The sequence below is a fragment of the Piliocolobus tephrosceles genome, chromosome 5 (assembly GCF_002776525.5).
Source record: "Piliocolobus tephrosceles isolate RC106 chromosome 5, ASM277652v3, whole genome shotgun sequence".
NCBI lineage: Eukaryota > Metazoa > Chordata > Mammalia > Primates > Cercopithecidae > Piliocolobus > Piliocolobus tephrosceles.
The window spans coordinates 53,278,151-53,300,040 of record NC_045438.1 but is presented as its reverse complement, the minus strand read 5'-3'; the positions used below and the strand labels follow the sequence as shown (position 1 = coordinate 53,300,040).

The 21,890-nt window shown below is 41.5% G+C and overlaps 1 protein-coding gene across 4 annotated transcripts in view; it reads left to right on the top strand.

Moving 5' to 3' along the window:
* The window catches only part of SYNE1 (spectrin repeat containing nuclear envelope protein 1), a 524,167-nt gene extending 505,800 nt beyond the window's left edge, over positions 1 to 18,367 (top strand). For 3 of the 4 annotated variants that reach the window (XM_026454397.1, XM_023206131.1, XM_023206132.2), the window contains 6 exons: positions 2,874 to 3,074; positions 4,414 to 4,542; positions 6,473 to 6,685; positions 7,740 to 7,832; positions 9,179 to 9,237; positions 17,379 to 18,367. In XM_026454397.1, coding sequence (XP_026310182.1) covers positions 2,874 to 3,074; positions 4,414 to 4,542; positions 6,473 to 6,685; positions 7,740 to 7,832; positions 9,179 to 9,237; positions 17,379 to 17,619 — 936 coding nt within the window. In that variant the 3' untranslated portion in view covers positions 17,620 to 18,367. The remainder of the gene's footprint in view (positions 1 to 2,873; positions 3,075 to 4,413; positions 4,543 to 6,472; positions 6,686 to 7,739; positions 7,833 to 9,178; positions 9,238 to 17,378) is intronic. The other variant, XM_023206133.1, reaches the window with a different exon arrangement.
* Positions 18,368 to 21,890: the final 3,523 nt, after the last annotated feature.

Below are 21,890 nucleotides of genomic sequence, written 5' to 3'. Positions count from 1 at the left end.
CTCCCTCCCTTCTTTCCTTCTTTCGGTCCATCCCTCCCTCCCTCCCTTCCTCCCTTCCTTCCTCCCTCCCTTCCTTCCTTCCTTCTTTCCTTTTTTCCTTCTTTCTTTCTTTTGACGGAATCTCGCTGTCTTGCCCAGGCTGGAGTGCAGTGGCATGATCTCAGCTCAGTGCAACCTCTGCCTCCCAGATTCAAGGGATCCTCCTGCCTCAGCCCTACTAGTAGCTGGGATTACAGGTGCACGCCACCAAGCCCGGCCAATTTTTGTATTTTTAGTAGAGACGAGGTTTTGCCATGTTGGCCAGGCTGGTCTCGAACTCCTAACCCCAGGTAATCCACCCACCTCGGCCTCTCAAAGTGTTGGGATTACGGGGTGAGCCACCGTGCCCGGCCAAAAGATGGTTTTCAAGGGCAGAAAAGGGGACCATGTTGTAGAACTATCCACCATGTAAATAATCATGCACTATTTAATGAATCGATATTTTAAGAAATGCCCAATTAAAATTTCATGAAGCATCCAGGTACTTCTGGGACCCATGAGAGCTCTTTGTAAGGGAAATACAGAATGACCAGGGTCCTACAGGTCTATATCTAGAGCTGGAGAGAAATCCTCTCCAAAATTGTATCTGTGTGAATTTATGGGGGAACGTAATGAAATTATTTGACCTTAAGTAAGGGAAACTTCTGAAATTGATTGCAGTAGTGGTAGAAGCAATTTTTGCTGTAATAAATAAAACTATAGAGTAATTGTGGTGAAACACCTGGCATTTGCATTTGATTTTGGTTTGGCCCACAGGATATAGTACACAAGTTAACTTCCCTTACTTAACTCCAGTCTAGATTTTAAAATCCTCCTTAACCCAAATACTAAAATGCTTTAATATATGGAGACGGTTGTGAGCATCTCATGAACTGAGAGCTCAGTTTGTTTTTAAAACCCATCAGTGCTTTTTTTTTCCTGTTTGGACAGCCTTAAGATGTGCTGCTCCTCAAAATGTAGCTACCCAGGCTCTCAGAGGTCGGGATAAGGAATGAAGTGTGTGCTGCTTTTGTGTTTCTGTGGTTTTAGTATATACTTTTAATTTGGGGTTGATGTTTTTTGGCTTTCTTTTAGTGATTGTGTGATTTTGTTTTATTTTATTTATTTATTTATTTATTTATTTATTTATTTATTTATTTATTTATTTTTGAGACAGAGTCTCACTCTATCACCCAGGCTAGCGTGCGCTTGGCTCACTGTAACCTCCGTCTCCTGGGTTCAAGTGATTCTCCTGCCTCGGCCTCCTGAGTAGCTGGGACTACAGGCATGCACCACCATGCCCGGCTATTTATTGTATTTTTAGTAGAGACAGGGTTTCGCCATGTTGGCCAGGCTTGTCTCGAACTCCTGATCTCAAGTGATCCACCGGCCTCGTCCTCCCAAATTGCTGGGAGTACGAGCGTGAGCCACCGCGCCTGGCCTGTTTCAAATTTTCAAAGATAGAAAACTTCAAACAAGAGAAATGAATCTCCCCTCCAGGTGATCCAAAAGGTGCATCCTTATAGAAAGGCCTCTACATTACCCGATGAATTTCAGGACAAAGTACCACGTGGGAGATTTACAATATCTGCATTATGAAATGCATTTTTATCTGGAGTCCCTAAATTACTCTAGTAAGGCAGTGTTGCATTATAAACAGATTCCTTAAAAAGTTGATGAAGCAAATGCTGGCCAGGGTCTGAGACCTTAGAGAGATTAGCATAGGGAAATAAGACCTTGAAAGTCATCCTGCATAACAAGAAAAAAGACACCCTCCTTTGTACTTTCTCCTGATCCTTCCTGTCTGTATTTTCTCTGAAAAAATCTGTGGAATAATCGAGTATTTTCACAGTGTCTCTTAAACCCATGTTGTCTGTGTGATTGAATCTATTCTACAGTATGTTAAGAACCTATTGAAAAGTGACAAATGAAGACAGATTGGGAACATAGCAGGACTAGTGAGAAATGATTTCAAAATGCAGTATAGGTCAATGTGACTTCCAGGATCTCTCACCCTAACTGGATTGGGGCATTTAAAACAGTATCCAGATACTCAATTACTAATACAGACTCCTGTGCTCAAGTTCTTGGAATTGAGCATTGGATATTTTGGAAATGCACAAAGCCAAAAATCAGTCACCTGGTTTTTGTGAAATCAAACCTAACTGGTTAGCTCATGAAATACGCAATTCATTCTACCTTCACATCAGTGTGGCTTGTGGCACAGGCAGTATTCTCAGCCTGCGGGCCACTGAACCTGCAGATTCAGTACATCTGGAGTCCAGGGCCCTGATGTCTGCTTTCTTTGCTTCATTTTTAGGCCCACACATTTGAGTTTCGTTGTGGTTGAACCTCTGTACAGAGTGTGGACTCAATCATACTCCTTAATGAGGCCATTGCCCAGCATTATTGTTGCTTCCTACAAGACTCCACTTCTCTTTAGTCCTCCCCACTGCAACCCCTACCCTGGCTGAACTCTAAGTTCCCATTTGATTTTCAAAATGGTAGCTATTCTGAAATATTTAGCAGACATTCTTTGTTCAGATATATTCTTTAAAAATGTGGATTTGTGTGTGTGAATGTATCGAGGCTGTTGTGTTCCACGTAACATTCTGTTTCTGACTTTTTCACTCTATACCCTGTTTTCTTAAGATTCGTCCATGTTGTTAAGTACTCATCTAATTCATTTCTTCCAACTGCCATACAGTTATCAGTAGTGTGCTCCCTCTGTCTTTTACCTAGCCATCCTGCTAAGGCCAGTTTAAATTAATGAATCTTTTCATTCAGGTGAAACATTTTCAAGGGAAAATATCTTCGTCATTATTGTCCTTGTTTGTCTTTTTTGTTCTTTTCAGGAGCTCCAGAAAGCTGTGGACCACCGCAAAGCCATCATCCTCTCCATCAATCTCTGCAGCCCTGAGTTCACCCAGGCTGACAGCAAGGAGAGTCGGGACCTGCAGGATCGCTTGTCACAGATGAATGGGCGCTGGGACCGAGTGTGTTCTCTGCTGGAGGAGTGGCGGGGCCTACTGCAGGATGCCCTGATGCAGTGCCAGGTCTGTAGAGCTTTGGGCAGGAGATGACTCAGAGCCAGACATTAGCGGTTTAGCTGAGTGTGTGACTTGATGTGTCATGGTTTCTAGAGGGATGCAGTTGCTCCCCAAAGTCAGTATTTCAGTGAGATAACCTTGTGCTCAAAGTTTTCATTTTACCGGAGCATTTCTACATGTTCAAGACCATGTTCAAAATCTCTAGATCCTATCACCTGTACAGATAAGAAGAGACTATTCCTCATGTTTATCTCAGTCCCAACGCTCCTTCTATGACTCATTCGTTTATTTCCTTTATTTATTTAACAGATATTTACTGGGCAAGCCTTTCTTGAACATCAAAGTGAGCATTACAAATATTATTTATCCATTCATACTGTAATTACTTGCTGGGCATCCACTGTATGACAGATGTGGTGCTAAAACATTGAATAAAGCATGGCCGCTGCTTTTGTTGGGGATGACAAGATCAATAAAATGCAAGTAAATAGTTAAACAAGATACTTACAGACATGGACGATAAAAGTAACTGAGAAAAGCCACTTTGAGAGGGTAGTCAGGGAATTTATTTGGCTCTTTGAGCTAACATTGGAAGGATGTTGCTATGAAGGTGATAGAATAAATGGAAAGGCCCAGAAGCAGGAAATGACTTAGTGTCTTTAGGAACAGAAAAGAGGTCATTGTGACCAGAGTGTAGTCAGTGAGCCGAGCCAGGGAGTGATAAGAAAGACTGAGGAGGTGGTCAGGAACCAGATGGCTTTGTAGGTCCAAGCCAGGAGATTGGATCATATTCTGAGCACAATAGAAAGCCCTGCTCTCCAGGTTTATATGTGCCCCAAGAGTAATAGTTCCTTGAAAGCAGGTACCTAAACTGCTGTTTCACCTCTGCACCCACTCCTAGTACAGTGCCTTATCTGTAGGAGATCTTTAGTAACTGCATGTTGAATAAATAAATAGATGAATAAATGAATGAAGGAGATATGAGATTAAGCCTAGGTAGGCCTTAAAAGATGGAAAGATTTGAATACACAGAGAAGAGAGGGCAGCAGAGTTGCTTCCTTCTAAACTATATAATAGCACTACCCTTTTTTCATAAATAAGGTATTTTGATGCCAATTTTCTTTTTGTCTAAATTTTCCTCCAAGTAATAAATTAGATGCTTTTGGTAAGAACGTGAACTCGTGATCAGGTCATTGCAAAAGCACCAGTGCCTTCCTCAGAAAGGAGTTGAATGTACGTTCTTAAAACCAATGTGTGTTTGCTAATGGTGGCAGTTGAAAGACATTTAAGTTGTGAGAGAAATAAAAATATTTTATCTACAGTTACTTTAAACTGTTTTCTGTAGGGTTTCCATGAAATGAGCCATGATTTGCTTCTTATGTTGGAGAACATTGACAGAAGGAAAAATGAAATTGTCCCTATTGATTCTAACCTTGATGCAGAGATACTTCAGGACCATCACAAACAGCTTATGGTAAGATGTGTGAACTCTGGCAGCCTCTAGTTATTTTTAGCAGGGTTGCATTTCATTTGTAGAAAATGGATATAAGTGGTAAGTGTTATTTTTTTTTTAACTTTTTGCATTATACTCTCTATTTTATACTTTTTTTTAACTCCCTGTGGTTTCCAATCTTGGTAAAGCAAGCATGTGCATAGAAGGTGATATCTGCCAGCTTTAGAATCTGATTTAGAAGCTTTAGAATCTGCCAGATGATACCTGCTGAATTGTAAAAATCTTAGTGTTCTCTTTTTTTTTTTGAGACGGAGTCTTGCTCTGTCGACCAGGCTGGAGTGCAGTGGCCGGATCTCAGCTCACTGCAAGCTCCGCCTCCCGGGTTCACGCCATTCTTCTGCCTCAGCCTCCCGAGTAGCTGGGACTACAGGCGCCCGCCACCTCACCCGGCTAGTTTTTTTGTATTTTTTAGTAGAGATGGGGTTTCACCGTGTTAGCCAGGATGGTCTCGATCTCCTGACCTTGTGATCCGCCCGTCTCGGCCTCCCAAAGTGCTGGGATTACAGGCTTGAGCCACCGCGCCCGGCCTGTGTTCTCAATCAATCTTAATTAGCTTGTGTTTATTAAGGCAGCTTAATTTAAACTTTATGTTACATCTGTGGCCCAAAAGTATATTTGGTGGCTTATAATAAAAGTTCATTAAAATATTAGAATAGAACGAGACAATTAAGTCTTTGTTTGTTTGTTTTTGTTGTTGTTTTTTGAGACAGTCTCGCTCTGTTGCCCAGGGTAGAGTGCCGTGGTGCAATCTGAGCTCACTGCAATCTCCACCTCCGGGATTGGAGCAATTCTCCTGCCGATTCTCCTGCCTCATCCTCCTGAGTAGGTGGGACTACAGGTGTGCACTACCACGCCTCGCTAATGTTTGTATTTTTAGTAGAGACAGGGTTTCACTGTGTTGACCAGGCTGGCCTCGAACTCCTGGCCTCAGGTGATCCACCCGCCTCAGCCTCCCAAAGTGCTGGGATTACAGGCATGAGTCACCGCATCCAGCCAACTCTTTTAAAGAGGAATTAAATATAGCAGATTAAACATGAATCTTAGCATCAAGTTTTCTGAAAGCTAAGACAAAATGGGAAACAAGGAGTAAACTTACTTTCATTATCTGACAAAAACAAAACATAACAGTTCTCAAGGAAGGAGAAACTTTTTCTAGCACTAAATTCAAAAGGAAATTAACTGGTAGCCCCTTGTACGAGGATCTTTGGACAATATAATGTACAGTGTATTTAAGTGACTTTATAGAAGATAAGGAAGCATATTTGAGTTCCATTAGAAGAAAATACTATGCACTTTGTAGTTCTTTGTATTTTTAAAATGTTATGTCTTAACATTTAACACTCACCTAAACTACAGAATTGGTACCTTTTAATTCAGTACCATAATAGTCTTAGAAACCTAGAGGAAATAGCTGTGGAACTGCATTGTTACTTCACTTTGACCTCTGGCATTAAGCTGTGAATGATGAATCACCCCTTTTTAAAAAAAAATCTTGACTAGATATCAGAGGATACCTAGACATACTTCTGTTTTGCTGTATTTGATGTTGTACTTTTCTGTTTAAAAGACTATCTTATGTCTCACTTGCATACTAATCTACATTTTAAGTACTGTCATATATACATTAACCAATTCGAACCTTCCAATAACACTGTCGACCAGACGTCAAATCAAACTGAGATCAGAGAGGGTCAGGGGTCTTATAGAATATTTTTGGCAGAGGCAGGAGTAGAACTCAGGCCATGAGCTGCTGCATCCTTTAGTGTGTGAGCTCCACGTTTGATGCTCAGGTATAATTTCCCACCAAGTTAAGTTGATCTCATTCTGCACTTTTGGAGTTTTGCCATTTATCAAAAATGCTTAGAAAAATTATTTATTTTTGTATGCATAGCAAATAAAGCATGAGCTGTTGGAATCCCAACTCAGAGTAGCCTCTTTGCAAGACATGTCTTGCCAACTACTGGTGAATGCTGAAGGAACAGACTGTTTAGAAGCCAAAGAAAAAGTCCATGTTATTGGAAATCGGCTCAAACTTCTCTTGAAGGAGGTCAGTCGTCATATCAAGGAACTGGAGAAGTTATTAGACGTGTCAAGTAGTCAGCAGGTAAGCTCTAAACAGACATCATCATGTAGCGTTTCTTACTGGAGACCAAAGAAGCATCATCTTCAGGCATTTTAGAAAGACTTTAAATATAGTACTTGTCAGAATGGAGTGTCTTCTTTCAGCCACTGCTCTTACAAGTCTTATCTCAAAATAAAAAAGCAGCCACGTAAACTTTTACAACAGGACACTGCTTTTGATTCTATTAAATCCAAAAGCTCTCTTGTCATCGTTACTAATGCTATTGCCACAACTGCTGTGGCATTTTATTTCATGCTGTTTAAGAATTTACATACTTTAGTTACACAGCCATGGTAGAGCAAACCAATTGTTGTATCTGGGTTTTGTATTTAACCCCTCTCAGGCATGAATTCTCCATTATGTATACAGGAAAAAAAAAACCATTAAAAAATGGTCCTCTGCTTATTTAATTTTTTATATTTTTTCTACAATCGCCTCCATTGTGGTATTATTGGTTTTGAGAAATGCATTTACAAGTGTGATGATGCCTGGTAAGATTTCAACCATTCTGTTGGGAAACCCTGCCGTGAACACACACTTTGCCCTGCTGTAAGTTGCAAAAGAACAATCTACTCTGAATAGCAGCAGTGTCCAAAATAATAAAGTCTCTCTAATGCGAAAAGGCAGACCCCTGGATGACTATCTTTTGTTTCTAACTGGAATATATTGATTTCTGTTCAGGCTGAGTGACCAGCAGGCTCTACGGCAGGTTTCCTCCCCTCCCAAACCAGTATCAATTCATTCACATCCATGTCTCCAAGAAATAATAAAGCTATAAGTGAAACTTAGCAATAACAAAATCATAGCTGTATTTTCCAGAACAGCCAAACAGACAACTAGGAAATCCCAACACACTAGAAGAATTTGGCCCTATTCCTCTTGTTTCTGTCTGGTTCCATGTTTCCCAAGGAATGGTTTGGTTTTTATGGTGGAGACACGGGCTGGATGGAGATGCAGTGGGAGATAGTGTGGTACAACACGGGGCCCCCGTGGGTCTGGGAGGTGGAGTTGTTAACAGAATCTTTCTCCCACATAGGATTTGTCTTCCTGGTCTTCTGCTGATGAACTGGACACCTCAGGGTCTGTGAGTCCCACATCAGGAAGGAGCACCCCAAACAGACAGAAAACGGTAACTTTCCACTGGTCATTTTCAGTTGGCCCGTGGGAGGGAACACTGGGGAGTGACGGCATTTGCACCCACCACAGGGTTCACAGGCAGGCGTCCCCTCCAGAGGAGGGCTGTCACACAGGGTAGCACGCTTCCTCCGCCCTGCCACATCCCCTCCCAGCATGTGCTCAGGAATGGAAAAGAGCGATTCTGGTTTTCAAAAAAATCAGGACTCAACGTGTGGCTGGTATGCAGGGAGAGCATTTATTTTTCTTCCTCAAATAAGAAAATTTCGAGAATGGTGCCCGTTTGTCCCTTTGGTGGCTCCTTTCTTCAAGCCACGGCTGCCACAACTATCTTAAAAGGTAGGCCACCACTTGCAGTGGCGCCTGGGCTGGAGGTGCACAGAACCGTGAACGCCTGTGAGCCATTGACTCGTTAAGGCAAGTGGAGGTTCTGTTGACTCTCAAGCTAAGCCGCTTCTGGGTGGTGGTCCTGAAGGTTTGCGGCAATTGTCCCGCCCCTAAGATGGCAACAACTCACCCACAGGCCTTGGCGGGGGCTGCCTCACTGAACACAAAGAGGATGAAAGGACAAATTCAGCCCCTGCTACCCTCTATGCCTTGATTTCTCTGTGTAATTAGAAGATTGTTTTTTGTTTTGTTATATATTTTTTGTCCAGCTTTATGATTATATTCATTCCATTTTTCCTTAGTTTTTAGAAGTTGTGATTTCATTTGACTTTTTTTTGTTATAAACATTTATGTTCTATGCTGATAAATGTATTATCTTTTTTAGGATTTTTTTTTTTTTTTACTACATTCACTAGTTTCCTATAGATCCTAGTTTAAGAATGTAAAGGAATACTGGCTTTTCAAGTCAAATTTTAACCTTTCTTTAACTTGAATATTTAAGGTGGGCTTCATCACTACAAAGACCAATCTCATATTGCCATTGTTATTTCTTATGGGCCAAGAATTTTAACACTGTTTTAGTATTCTAAAAGATGAAAAAAAAAATACGTAAAGTGTCTTTGAAATACGTGGTATGGCATACTGCATTTTACCTTTATTGTATGTAAATATACACATGTGTTTCTACCACGAAAAGTCAAGAGAAATATGCCCATCCTAGTGTGGACTCCAGAATCCCAATTTATGTTTTATCAGTGGCTAATCACATAGATGTAAATTTATTTCACTTCTTCAACAAAAGAAAAGCCAGTTTCCTTAATTCATGGGTACTGATCATTTCATTTGATTTATTTTTCCTTTGCTGCACTTTTAGTTGAATTTTCATTAGTAGCTTGTCTTTATTTGCCTGGACTGAACATTCTTCTTTCTTTACCCCCTGTTCATTGCAAACAGCCACGAGGCAAATGTAGTCTCTCACAGCCTGGACCCTCTGTCAGCAGTCCACATAGCAGGTACCTCCTTCTCCTGGTTTCCACACTGTTCTAGAACCCCAAGAGGATGATGAAAATTGTCCATGACTTAGGTAGGCCTGTATCTGGTCTGCCTCAGGGTAGTTGGGAAATTACTCATTTCAGTCCACACCCTTGCCTCATAAATTGGAAGAGATGTTTCTAAATGAAATGTTCAAGTAAATTTCGGAACATAAAATATTTGGACTCCGTTAAAATTCTGTTTATCTCAACATAGCCCATCTGGTACTTTTCATCAAATTGTCAATAAGGATTTGATTACAGCTGGCGGCACCACTGCCATTTGATTCATGGCAGACTTTTATCATCCTCTTTATTTCTAGAGTTTACAATAAGACAGGTAATCGATCAGTGAATTCTTTTACCATTCACAAAACCCGCATATCTGAATAAAATATACTAACATCCCCAACTTTTTATTTTATTTTCATGTTTTATCCAGATTGTGGGTTTTGGAGTCTCAAAATGGCAAGTCCTAATTTGGTGTTCATTGAAAATTTATAAGTACCTTCTCTCTTCTGCTTATCCTGAAACTTCCCTTCAGCCAGCACACCCAGCCACTCACTTTCCGGGCACTTGGCAAGCTCACTCTGGAACCCGCAGCAGCCAGTGCCCCTACCCAGTCACCTCCCAAGAGCCGACTCACAGCTGCCACTCTGCGCTTCCCGCCTGGCCTCCAGCAGCCCCTCACTCCCGCAGTTAGCTGTGCTTTGCCTTCTTTGTTGTCGGTGTGGTGTCTGTGCTCCTCTGCTCCTCCACTAATCACTTCAAGTTTCCCCAGACAGCTTTCTAAAAAATGAAAACACTGTCCTCGGAGCCTGTTTTCATTCCAGTCCCTAGCAATTCACGGTTAAAGTAGCTTGCCCCTCTGGAAACTTATCACCACTGAGCAGGAATCTGAATTCCTGGAAGGAGGGTGGGGATGAGGAAATGTAGAACTGTAAACAACCCTTGAGTAATAATTTTAGTTTTCCAGCTGTGCATAAGGGACTGGCTCTTTCGTTTGGTCCTTCCCACTCGGCTGAAGTCAGGCAGAACATATTTTCATATGTTCTCTGGTTTTAAACCTCCCTTTACTGTGTGTTTTTTTGTTTTTGTTTTTGTTTTTCTTTTCTTTTTCTTTTCATTTCTTTTGGTTTGGCTTGAAGACAATTTTATGAGTTTTTTTTTTCTATCCTAAACAAACTAGCAATAATAAAATATGGAGAAAAACTCATGGGGACTTTTTGAAGATAATGACGAGCATCCGCAGATGCTCTAAGGTTTACTCAGCCCCCTATAAGTAGAGACAATTCAGACAGATCATTGTATTACACAGTCCATCTTTTCCCCACAAATTGCTGATGTGCCGTGAACAGAGGTGAAGAATATCCCCAAGCATTCCTTTGAGGATACCGGAGATCAGTTCTTTGGTTGATACAAATGATAGTGATGAGAAAGGGGAAAGCGCTTATGTTAATGATGCAAACAGCAGTCACTCTGAGGTTCCCAAATATTGCGTCTATCTGCTCTCCCCATTGTTTCAGACAGCCACATAGACCTTTCGAAAATGTCAACGGCATCATTTCTTAGGGCAGCAAGTGCTTCCTCATGCCTTCTAACAGGGCTTTGCAGCTGGGACAGCCACATTCTCACTATGACACTCGCAAGGCGCCTTTCAGCTCTGCTCTGTCCAGCACGGTTGATTAACATCTTTCTGAGCATTCAGCATAGTGTTCACTTTGCTACTCAGGTGGAACTGGAACATAAATAATCTTCACCTGAACGGCAAACATCATCAAACACCTTCGCAGACAGGTTGTGGTTGAACATTCTTGGGCTTCGTTATCCTCGGCAGCTCTGTTTGGGGCCACACCCAACCCTGCCAATGAAATGCAGAGTCTGCTGGGGAAGAATGGACTTCACCCACAGTCAAGGCTGTCGTGGTGTTCCTTTACATTGAGACTTGAGATATCTTGTGTTGAATCTTGCACTGGTCCAGCAAATTGGAAAGGTTATTGCAGAAGCATAAATAGTTTAGAATGTTGTTTCCAGCGGTCTGCAATGGGAAATTTTTAGATGTGCATTCTTCCTGAGAGGAGAAAGAGACTGAGTTGGAAGAAACTACTAGTTTGAAGGGAGGAGTTACTCATTTGGTTTCTTTGTTGTTGTTTAAAGTCAGATGTTAACATTATACTAGCCTGTTACATATTTCAATTTGATTTGATGGTGGTGATTCTATGCCTTCATACAGTATTTTAAACCTACATATGAATTGATGCCAATAGTTACTGAACACCGACTAAATTTAGGCCCTGGGCCTACAAAATTAATTCAATGTGATTCCTACCATTAAAAGACTTGCAGTATATCAGAATCTAGAGATTCCCTAAATCATTATAGGGAGCTCCCTCGAGCTTAAAATTAGAAACATAAAAATCTGTGCGTGCATTCATAATAACCATATTCGTGATTTTTATTTGAGGTTAAACACACTTTAGAAGCATGCTTTCAAAGCAAGTGCTTATGATGTGCTAGCTGGTACTTTTTCCCTACATTTGATTTAAAATTTTCCAACCTTATCGCCATTAATTCTTCAAAATGCTACTGCAGCTGAGTTGAAATTGACAACTAGAAAGATTTCACTCCAATTTCCAGCAAGGCAAAGGAATAATTGTTCTGTAGTCTGGATGGAGCAAATTGATGACTTCATTCTAAAGCTTAGAATTGTAAAATGCAAAATTGCCTTGGGCACCTTAGGTCTCTGGCACCTTCTTTACAGAGAACTAAGATGGAATGAGAAGTGGCAAATGACTGACCAAAACACTGAAAGAGGGAAAAAAGGCCTCATTGAAAAATGTATTCAAGTTAATCAGATATATTTAAGCAAGGGCAGTGGGGTTTTTTTGCATGTACACTAGAGCCTCACTATAAACACTATTCAGTTTCTTGTAGAATTTGTTTTCAAGTCTTTTCTGTCAGAATTATCTGGGGATCTATTTATTCAAAGCATTCAAAGGGCCCCAGCACAGAGCCTCTCCCCTCTAAGGCAGGTTGGTTACCCGTGCCCCAAGGACAGCTATGGGTAAGGCTCCAATAGTTTTCTCTGTTGCTATTTGAGGTAGGCCTTCCTGGTGTTTCCAGGGAACAGGACAGGCAGTTTGAGAAATTTATCACATCCTTGAAAGGACTATTAATAAATCAGATATGTTTTCCTGAGAGAAAAGGCTGAATCCAGCCAACCCCTAAGGGTATGAGTCAGCACACCATTGGTATAATTATACAGATAATAGTGATAAGTTGCTGACATTTATTTAGTACTTAATGTGTTTCAATTATTTAGTGCTTAATTGTATACATGCTAAGCATTTTATGTATGTTACCTCTTTTAACCCTCATGAGAATCCTATGACATGGCTATATTCCCAATTTATAGACAAAGACACCGGGGATGAGAGGTGTAAAGATGTAGGATTTGAACCCAGGTCTCCCCTGACTCCAGACCCTACCCTGTTAACCATACCACTCAGCTGAAGGGCTGCTGATGGGTAGGAGCCTTTAAACAATGGTTTTAGAGCTGAGGCCACCACAGGCTGCCTCAGGTAGTTTAGGATTAGCCAGAATGTTTGGTTTGGAAAAAAAGACGACCTGGGTTCTAACTTGATTCTGGAAACTTCTCTCCCGAACCACATATCCAGGAAACACTGGGTTTCAAAGACAAGACACGTAAGGGCAGGATCAAGATCATGGACAATCTAGATATGTCTGCACAATAAATTCCTGTTACATACTGCCAGTGTTAGCTGACAAGTAACAAAATAAATTAGAAGTTTTTTCTCATTTGGCTTTAAATGATGTATGCACAAAATTAACTCATTTTCATTTCCTTGATTATGAACAATTTTTAAAGTGAGTCATACCCCGTGTGCATGGCATTCAGACTTCTCACAAGTCTGTGTCCTATACCCTTTCTTTTGAAGAGTATGGTTTGAGTCACTACTCCCTCCCTACCGTTCTCCTTACCCTGCAATTGTCTAGGTATTTTGGGACAGAGGTGAAACAACTCCTGGGCAACTATTTACCTGGAAATTTGAAGGAGTGAGGGAAGTGAGAAAAATAAATAAAAATTTACTTGTAGAGAATAGCACTTCTTTTCTGGACAGAACTATCTGATATATCTGTATTGATGATGTTCCTTAAGGAGGCTCACACATTTAAGTTTTCCTATATAAACACGATCTAAACTGGCATCCATGTATGTAACGAGGCCAGAGGAGAATGACCAGTGAGTAGTCAACAAGTCGCCTTTGTTATTTCCCTTATCAAATTTCCCAAGACTCTAAAAACTTAAGTGACTTTTAGGACAGTAGATAAATATTAAAAATAACCCTTTCCCTGGGACCATTAACTTCTTGATACTAAAATCACTAGAACAAGCTCCCCCTGAAGAAGAGGCAGCTTTGGGCGTGTTGAAACTCTGGTAATTACCCCAAGGGGACAGGCATTTTCCCAGTGGATGGTTTGGATATTTTCAAGGGCAGCCAGCTGCATGGATAGTCACTGAGTATTGTGTGTTCTCTCTGTCCCCATCTCAGCCCATGACTTCTTCCTAGCTTGGCATTCTTCAACATGAGAAGTCATGCACAAATTTAAGTTTAATTAAAAACGCTCTGGTGCTGTTAAATGTGCCATGTCCTTCGACAGACTCCAACATAGGAGCCCATATTCTGTAAATGGTGACATTTTTATCAAAAATGGGCAAGTAAATTAGTCTCTCTGGCCTTCAGTTTTCTCATTTGCAATGATGAGGGGTGCATTAATATCCTAAAATTGTTTTGGCTCTCATGGTTTATGATTCAATGGTTTGCCATTTTTCTCAGGAGTGAACTGGTCAATGGGCAGCCCTTGTTTTGATCTTGATCTTTGACCTAATTGCACAAAGAATTTAACATTGACAAAGAGGAGCTATTCAGCTCTGTCAGATTGTATTATCAATTATATATGTAAATATTCCCACCAATAGAGTCCTTAAATGCCTCCTAATGAAAATTAGTCAGATATTTAATAACTAGGAATTGTGGAGCTCTCTTCTGTCACTCTGTTATAACTCATCTAGCTGCAGGTGTTGAGTGTTGGTTGCCAGGGCGTATTTTAAAGTCAAGGAAAGGACATTTTGAAGAAAATTTGATCCAGAGTTTGTGGGTAGCTATCCTGTCCTTCTTAAGACACTTTAAGGCAAACCATTGAATCATAAACCATGAGAACCAAAACAATTTTAGGATATTAATGCACCCCTCATCATTGTAAATGAGAAAACTGAAGGCCAGAGGGACTAATTTACTTGCCCATGGTTATATAACTGCCTTAAAACAAAATGTCCCCACGTCCACACAGATTTGATGATCTGCCGGATACTGTGAGGCCTTACGACCAGAGGCATTTATTTTAGACACGAGGAAACCACTTGTTTCCATGTATTTTAGGATGCAAGTTCGGGATTCTCTTCTTTGCTTCTACATGTGAGATACCTGTGACATGAATACGACCTGAATTACCATTATTCATATCACCAACTGGCAAAACATTGCACAGCAGAGAGTGCGGTGGGCAGGGATTTTGGAACCCCGAGTTCCTGCTAGGCCTCTTCCTTTAATTGTGGGATCTGGAGCAAGTCATTCGCACTGTCTAGAGTCTCCAGGTTCTGGTAGTTAAAATCACAGGGTTGAAATCTTCTGCCACTGGCTGTGTGAGCTTGAGCTAGTTATTTCACTTCCCTGAGCTTTCTTTCACATCATCTGTAAAATGAAGTTAATAAGTACACACCGCAGAGGACTGCTGTGGGGATTAAATGACAGAACCCAATAGAAATGCTCAGAGCGCTGCTTAGCAATTAGAAGAGTAAACATGAACTGTCCTTAGCTACTCACCTACAAAATTAGCAGATGAATTGGATACTCTCTAAGGCCCTGTCTCAACGTGAATATTTTATGCTCAGGTAACTCAAGAAGTTTCTATTTTCCTTTTCCACTAATAAGGTGTATGACATATTTCTTTTATGTTCACAAAATAGACTTTTTTTTTTTTTTCCTTTTCAGCTTATTAGGAATAACTCATTGGTCTTAGCACAAGGGCGGTTAATCGGTTTGACCACTAGATGGTGATTGAGCTCTTGTGACTTCTTGGGAGATTATTTATACTGACAAATCAGTAGAAGACAAAACATCAAACAGGGAACTTAAAAGTTGGAAGACCATCTATTCTAATTTGAAGAGGTTAGCGAAGAGGTCGGCACCTAGAGATGAAGTGAGTTGTTCAAGGTTACATTGCACTGCCGTTAGTTGTGTGGACTTCAGAAAAGAACATGCTTCCAATTTAAGCCAGTGATTTGATTTTTCCTTACACCACAAGAAGTATACTAGAAACACTGTGTGGTGCAGGGCTGCTTCTTGGGGTTTTTGCCAAACAAATCTGTTTGTCTCCCTTTTTTTTTTTTTTTTTTTTTTTTTTTTTGAGATAGAATCTCGCTCTGTTGACCAGGCTGGAGTGCAATGGTGCTCCGATCATGGCTCACTGCAGCCCCCAGCTTCTGGGTTCAAGCGATTCTACTGCCTCAGCCTCCCAAGTAAATGGGACTACAGGCATATGCCACCATGCCTGACGAATTTTTGTATTTTTACCATGTTGGCCAGGCTGGCTTGAACTCCTGGCCTCAAGTGATCTGCCAACCTCAGCCTCCCAAAGTGCTGGGATTGCAGGCGGGAGCCACTGTGCCGGGCCCTCTCCCATTTTTCTTTGATGGTTTAATAAAAGAGTTTTGAATACTCCCTCTGTTCCCTTCTAGGGGATTCTCTCTGTTTTTTATTTTAACATTCATTTTCTCAGGTGTCACTCCTCATCCCCCACTGATATTAGGATAATCTGTCTTCAGAAATTAACAGCTAATAGGTGAGCTACAAACATAGTGCTTTCTTCTGGGCCAAACCTACAGTTACCGATACAGCTTTCACACACTCATATTATTCCAGTAGCCTCACATTCAATGTCCTTATCCTTGGTGATATTAAAACCCTTAGGGAATTTATACTAGTTGTAAGGGAATGTTTCTTTTGGCTATATCTCTTATTTTTGCTCATTCAATGTTGTATGGGTCGTGTGTACACCAGATGCCTGTTGTAAACAACATTTCTTTCTTCATCTTTTCTACTAGTAACTAAAAAAGTAAATGGCTGTTCACAGAAAGAAAACAGTAGCACCCAACTCAGAATCTACTTCCAGATCCTGTGTTTTCCAGGCAGTCCTTCTTAAGAGTTCTGAAACCTGTACTCAATCTCTAATGCACTGTTTAAAAGGAAGATAAAAGTGAAATAGAAAAACTTGTCACTTTGAGCATAGAAGGGGCTACAGGATGACAGTCCGTCCTCCTCAGAAAATGGTGTCCGTTTTCCAAAGTAACGATGTCAATGATAGGAGCAGCCTAGCATCTACATCATAAAACATTAATGTTCTGTAGACAAACCCCACTGCTATTCCTTGTTCGTACAGCTTTGGAACCTACTAATGTCAGGGCCTGATGCTGATTCAGTGCAAGATGAAACCAGGGTATACTCTGTGATTAATGAAGCTTTTGTGGGTCTGTGCAAAATGACTAAGACTGTTTTTATTTTCGCTGCATGGATTTTGGCAAATCCAGGATGGCTAGATGGGATACTTGGTATGATTCTGACAGCAACTAATTTTGCTTAACAATGTTCCTGATATTCTGAAAACAAAAATGTACTGCATCAAATAGCTACATTTTAATTATTCTGGATCTACTTAATTTATGCTGGTAGAATGTGTATAGAGCATTTATTTTCGTTGATAGAAAATGCTTCACCAAAGTGAGGGATAAAAGGAATAGAATTTGAACCCAATTAGTTACGTTTAGTTGACTGACTAAATGTTTATTTCTCATCAGTGCAGTTTCCAACAACTTCATTTGGTGGTGGGGGTGACCTGGGCACACGGTGGAAGGCTGGCAGCTGATCGCCAGGCTGGGGTGTGCTTGGCATGGCCCTTTAGCTTCCAGGAAGGTGCAGAGGCAAAAAGCAGCGTCCATCCAACACTGGAGTTATCTGAGTTATTTATGTCCATTCTTCTCTCAGGTCCACAAAAGGTGGCTCCGATTCCTCCCTTTCTGAGCCTGGGCCAGATCGGTCCAGCCGCGCCTTCCTGTTCAGAGTCCTCCGAGCAGCTCTTCCCCTTCAGCTTCTCCTGCTGCTCCTCATCGGGCTCGCCTGCCTTGTACCAATGTCAGAGGAAGACTACAGCTGTGCCCTCTCCAACAACTTTGCTCGGTCATTCCACCCCATGCTCAGATACACGAATGGCCCTCCTCCACTCTGAACTAAGCAGATGCCATCTGCAGAAGTGCTGGTAGCATAAGGAGGATCGGGTCATAAGCAATCCCAAACTATCAACAAGAGGACCTTGGTCTTGTCAAAAGCCCTCAGTGTGGCAGCTTTAGCCCTCCTCCAGATCACATGTGTGCAAATCATGGCTTTGGAGGTGGAGGATAAACAGTGACAGGAGAACAAACAGACGACAAGAAGGTTTGGAAGAAACCTGGTTTGAGACTCTGAACCTTGGCACTAAAGAGATTGAGTAAGGACCCCCCAAAGTTCCCTGGACTCGTGAATTCTGGGCCCTTGGCCCATTCTATGCATAGCCAAGAACTTCAGTAGACCATCTGGGCAGCTTTCCCGTGGTGCTGCTCCAGCCATCAGATAAACGACCCTCCCAAGCACCATGTCAGTGTCGTACAATCTACCAACCAACCAGTGCTGAAGAGATTTTAGAACCTTGTAACATACAATTTTTAAGAGCTTATATGGCAGCTTCCTTTTTACCTTGTTTTCCTTTGGGGCATGATGTTTTAACCTTTGCTTTAGAAGCACAAGCTGTAAATCTAAAAGGCACTTTTTTTAGAGGTATAAAGAAAAACTAGATGTAATAAATAAGATCATGGAAGGCTTTATGTGAAAAAAGTTGAATGTTATAGTTAAAAAAAAAGATATTTATGTATGTACAGTTTGCTAAAGCCAAGTTTTGTTTGTATTGATTTCTTTGCATTTATTATAGATATTATAAAATATTTTGTCTGTGCTTTTTTCCCCTAAACAAATAACTCTAAGTTTCATTATTAAGCAGGCACTGATCAGAATGCAACCTAAATGATCATTTTTTGTATGCAATGAATGAAGCTGGAACATAAGTGTATATTAAAGGAAAAGGATGACAAGAGGCAGTGTGGATTTAGACATAGAAGACCCTAGGTGATTCCTTTTTTCCCTCCTTCCATAGTCAATCAAATCTCCCTAATTCTTGCTTCTGGAAACCTTTCATTCTCTCTTCCCCATTCCTTTTCCACACTGGGAGGGGCTTCCTAGGAGCTGCTGTCTGAAGTCCCTTCTCCATTCCATTGTGAGCAGACAACAACCACAGAAATCTTCTTAAAGCACACTTCTGTTCAGATTCCTTCTTTGCTGCAAAGCCTTCTATTGTTCATTGTCTGCCAGATAAAATGCAATTTTCTTCTATCATTTAAGTCCATATGCAATGAGATTTTATTTTGCTCCTCTGAACTTGCCTACTATAGTGGCCCTCATGGAATTATGTGATGCTCATGGCATTTTAATGTATCATTTAATAATTTCTGGGGGATGTAAAACTCAGGTCTCTGGCTTCTCTTCTTGTAGACAGCTCTGGTGCCCTAGTCTGGAGCACGTATTCCTGCATGGCAGTAATTGCTGGAGCTTGTTGGCTGCTGTTCCTTTCAGAATTAGGAGAGAGAGAATCTCCTATTTGTACTTGTAAACCTTCAACTTCTCTCAAGGTCGGTATCACCCTAGCCCCCAGAGGTATTTAAATTTACAAATCCTGCTCTAAATTGAGTATTTATACCAAACTGAGGCCCTTCACCTTGCCTGAAACTGCCTTCTGTGGTTTCCATAATGCAGGTAGTCTGAGTCCATCTCAACTAGGGTTCCTGGGGCTTGCTAAACTTTCCAAGTTCTGGGCTTGCTTCAGACCTTCTAGTTCAATCTCTGGGATAGGGACTGGGAGCTGACATTTTAAAGAGATGCCTGAGGTGATTTTATTCCTCCTAACTGCTGGAAAGCACTGCCCCATACTTCCCTAACTTCATTCCTCCTTGCCTGCCTCACCAGACTCAGCTCAGAAGCCACCTCCTTCTTGAAAAATTTCCTGATCACTTTCACACTGTATTTAAGACTTCTCTCTACTACTCTGCTTCTTGTCATCAGGTTATCTGTATCTTATGGCCCATGGCATGGACCCATCATGTTCCACAGGAAACACGATGGATCCCCCCCACCCCATTGCCATTTTATAGAGAAGACCACCTTGTGGTTAAAGTGTCCCATCTTCCTGCTTCCGGAGAGGCTGTGAGCAGCGGTGGCCATTAGCATTGAAGGGTGCCCTGCACCCTCATCCGAGACAGGACCCTCTTCAGGCCTCGCTCTTCCTTCACTCCCGTGTCACTCCTCCCAATACCTGGAAGGAGAAGTCCTCCCTCCAGAGCAGTTTCACCCTTCAAGGGCTATGGAAATCCCACACAATGAGAGTGTCGTCATGGAAAAGGCAAGCGTCATGGAAAAGGCAAGCAAGCGTAAAGAGACTTCAGAGGCATTTCTTCTCCACGTCACCGTCAACTGACTTTCTAGGCATCTGCCATCACTGAAAAATAAAACGGCAAATGTTGCTGAGAAAAAACATTTGCTTTCAATTAAGAAAGATCTTAGCATACATTCCATTTGTGCCTTTCACAAAACCCTGTGAAACCCCCAAAGGGGTGTGGAGCGTCCATTTCCATTACATTTTTTGAAGATTGAAACAACAGAACCTTCGAACAGGAAAGAAGTAGGGAGCCCTGGTGAGTGCAAACATTGAACCCATGAGGTCGTGACTCTTCCCCAGATGATCGATTGATCAGTTTAGCAAGGGCCATGCCAGACACCAATGATGGGGAGACGGGGTATGGGGCCATGAGCATCCTCACCTGCACCCAGCGGTTGCTCTGGCAATAGAGAGAGAAAGCTTCATGGAAGGGATGTGGGATGGTTTAAAGAACAGTAAGGAGATAAAAGGACACTGATGGATGATGGTTGAAGAAGCTCCCATTTCTGCAGTGAGGACTGTCAGGAGCCCTGCTGTGGCCTAGAGAGAAGGAACAGTGTCCCAAATGAGTGCTGGGTGAAGAAGGGCATAAAGAGACCATCCACTGACCAGGAAGGATAGGAAGGGAACGTTTGATAATATGGTGGTAAGGAGATTTGCACAAGCAAACAGGAAATGTTAGAAAAGTGGACAAAGAATCCAATAAAGCTAACATGGAAAAATAAGGCATTAGAATCTAAAAGCAGTAACTTAATAAGAAATCCCGGGAGAAATGAAAGGGTTTTTGGGAAATGATGGCTGAGGAGGAGGAATGTCCCTCCTAGAAAATGGACCCACAGGAGCTTTCCTTGTTTTTGTAAAAAGTGAGAAGAGAAGACTTCTGAAGGCCCAGATGGGAAATTCAGCATGCCAAGTCCTGAGATTTACTATAAAAATGCAGGTTGGGGTAGACTGGTAGCCTACACCCTGGGGCCAAATATTAAGACATTATAGCTACAAAACTTAATTGACAAGCCACATAAAAGATCATAAAGCAAAGAATAGTGGAGAGAGATTATTTATGAAAGCTGATCGTGGCCAGAAGAGCTGGGCCTCCAGGAGCTGGTCTGGCAGCCCGATGGACAGGTTCCTTGTTCGGTGCAACCCATTCACCAGCACCGTCACCAAACATTCGTAGGGGATTGTGGAGAAGCTGAAATATCCTCAGTGTGTACCAAGTAGGTCCAGAAGCGCCTGGGGAGAGCAACAGCCACTAATCTCTCAAGTAGTTTATTGAATGCCCACTCTGTGGCAGGAACTGCTCCAAGCTCCCTCAGGGAGTCCTCTCTGGGAGGATCTCAGAAGTTCTTGTGTTTTGTTTGTTTGTTTGTTTTATTTTTATTTTCTATTTTACTTTAAGTTCTGGGATACACATGCAGAACGTGCAGGTTTGTTACATAGGTATACATGTGCCATGGTGGTTTACTGCACCTGTCAACCCATCATGTAGGTTTTAAGCCCCGCATGCATTAGGTATTTGCCCTAATGCTCTCCCTACCCCTTACCCCCCACCCCTCTGACAGGCCCCAGTGTGTGGTGCTCCCTTCCCTGTGTCTATGTGTTCTCATTGTTCAACTCCTACTTATGAGTGGAAATGTGTAGTTTTCACTCATTTGGTTTCCAACTTCATCCATGTCCCTGCAAAGGACAAGAACTCATTCTTTTTTATGGCTGCATAGTATTCCATAGTGTATACATGCCACATTTTCTTTATCTGGTCTATTGATGGGCATTTGGGATGGTTCTTGTTTAATGACTCATTAAAGCACTCACCACTGGGCCTTTGACATAGAGAAGAATCCATATTTCCCAGCACAAGCTATGTCCTGAAATGGGATGAAGGCAAATGAGGAAACTAGAAGAGAATTTAATAGAAACAATATCTAATTTAGGGAAGGAAAGGAGATTAAAGCTTTAAAGATTTTAATTAAAATCTTTAA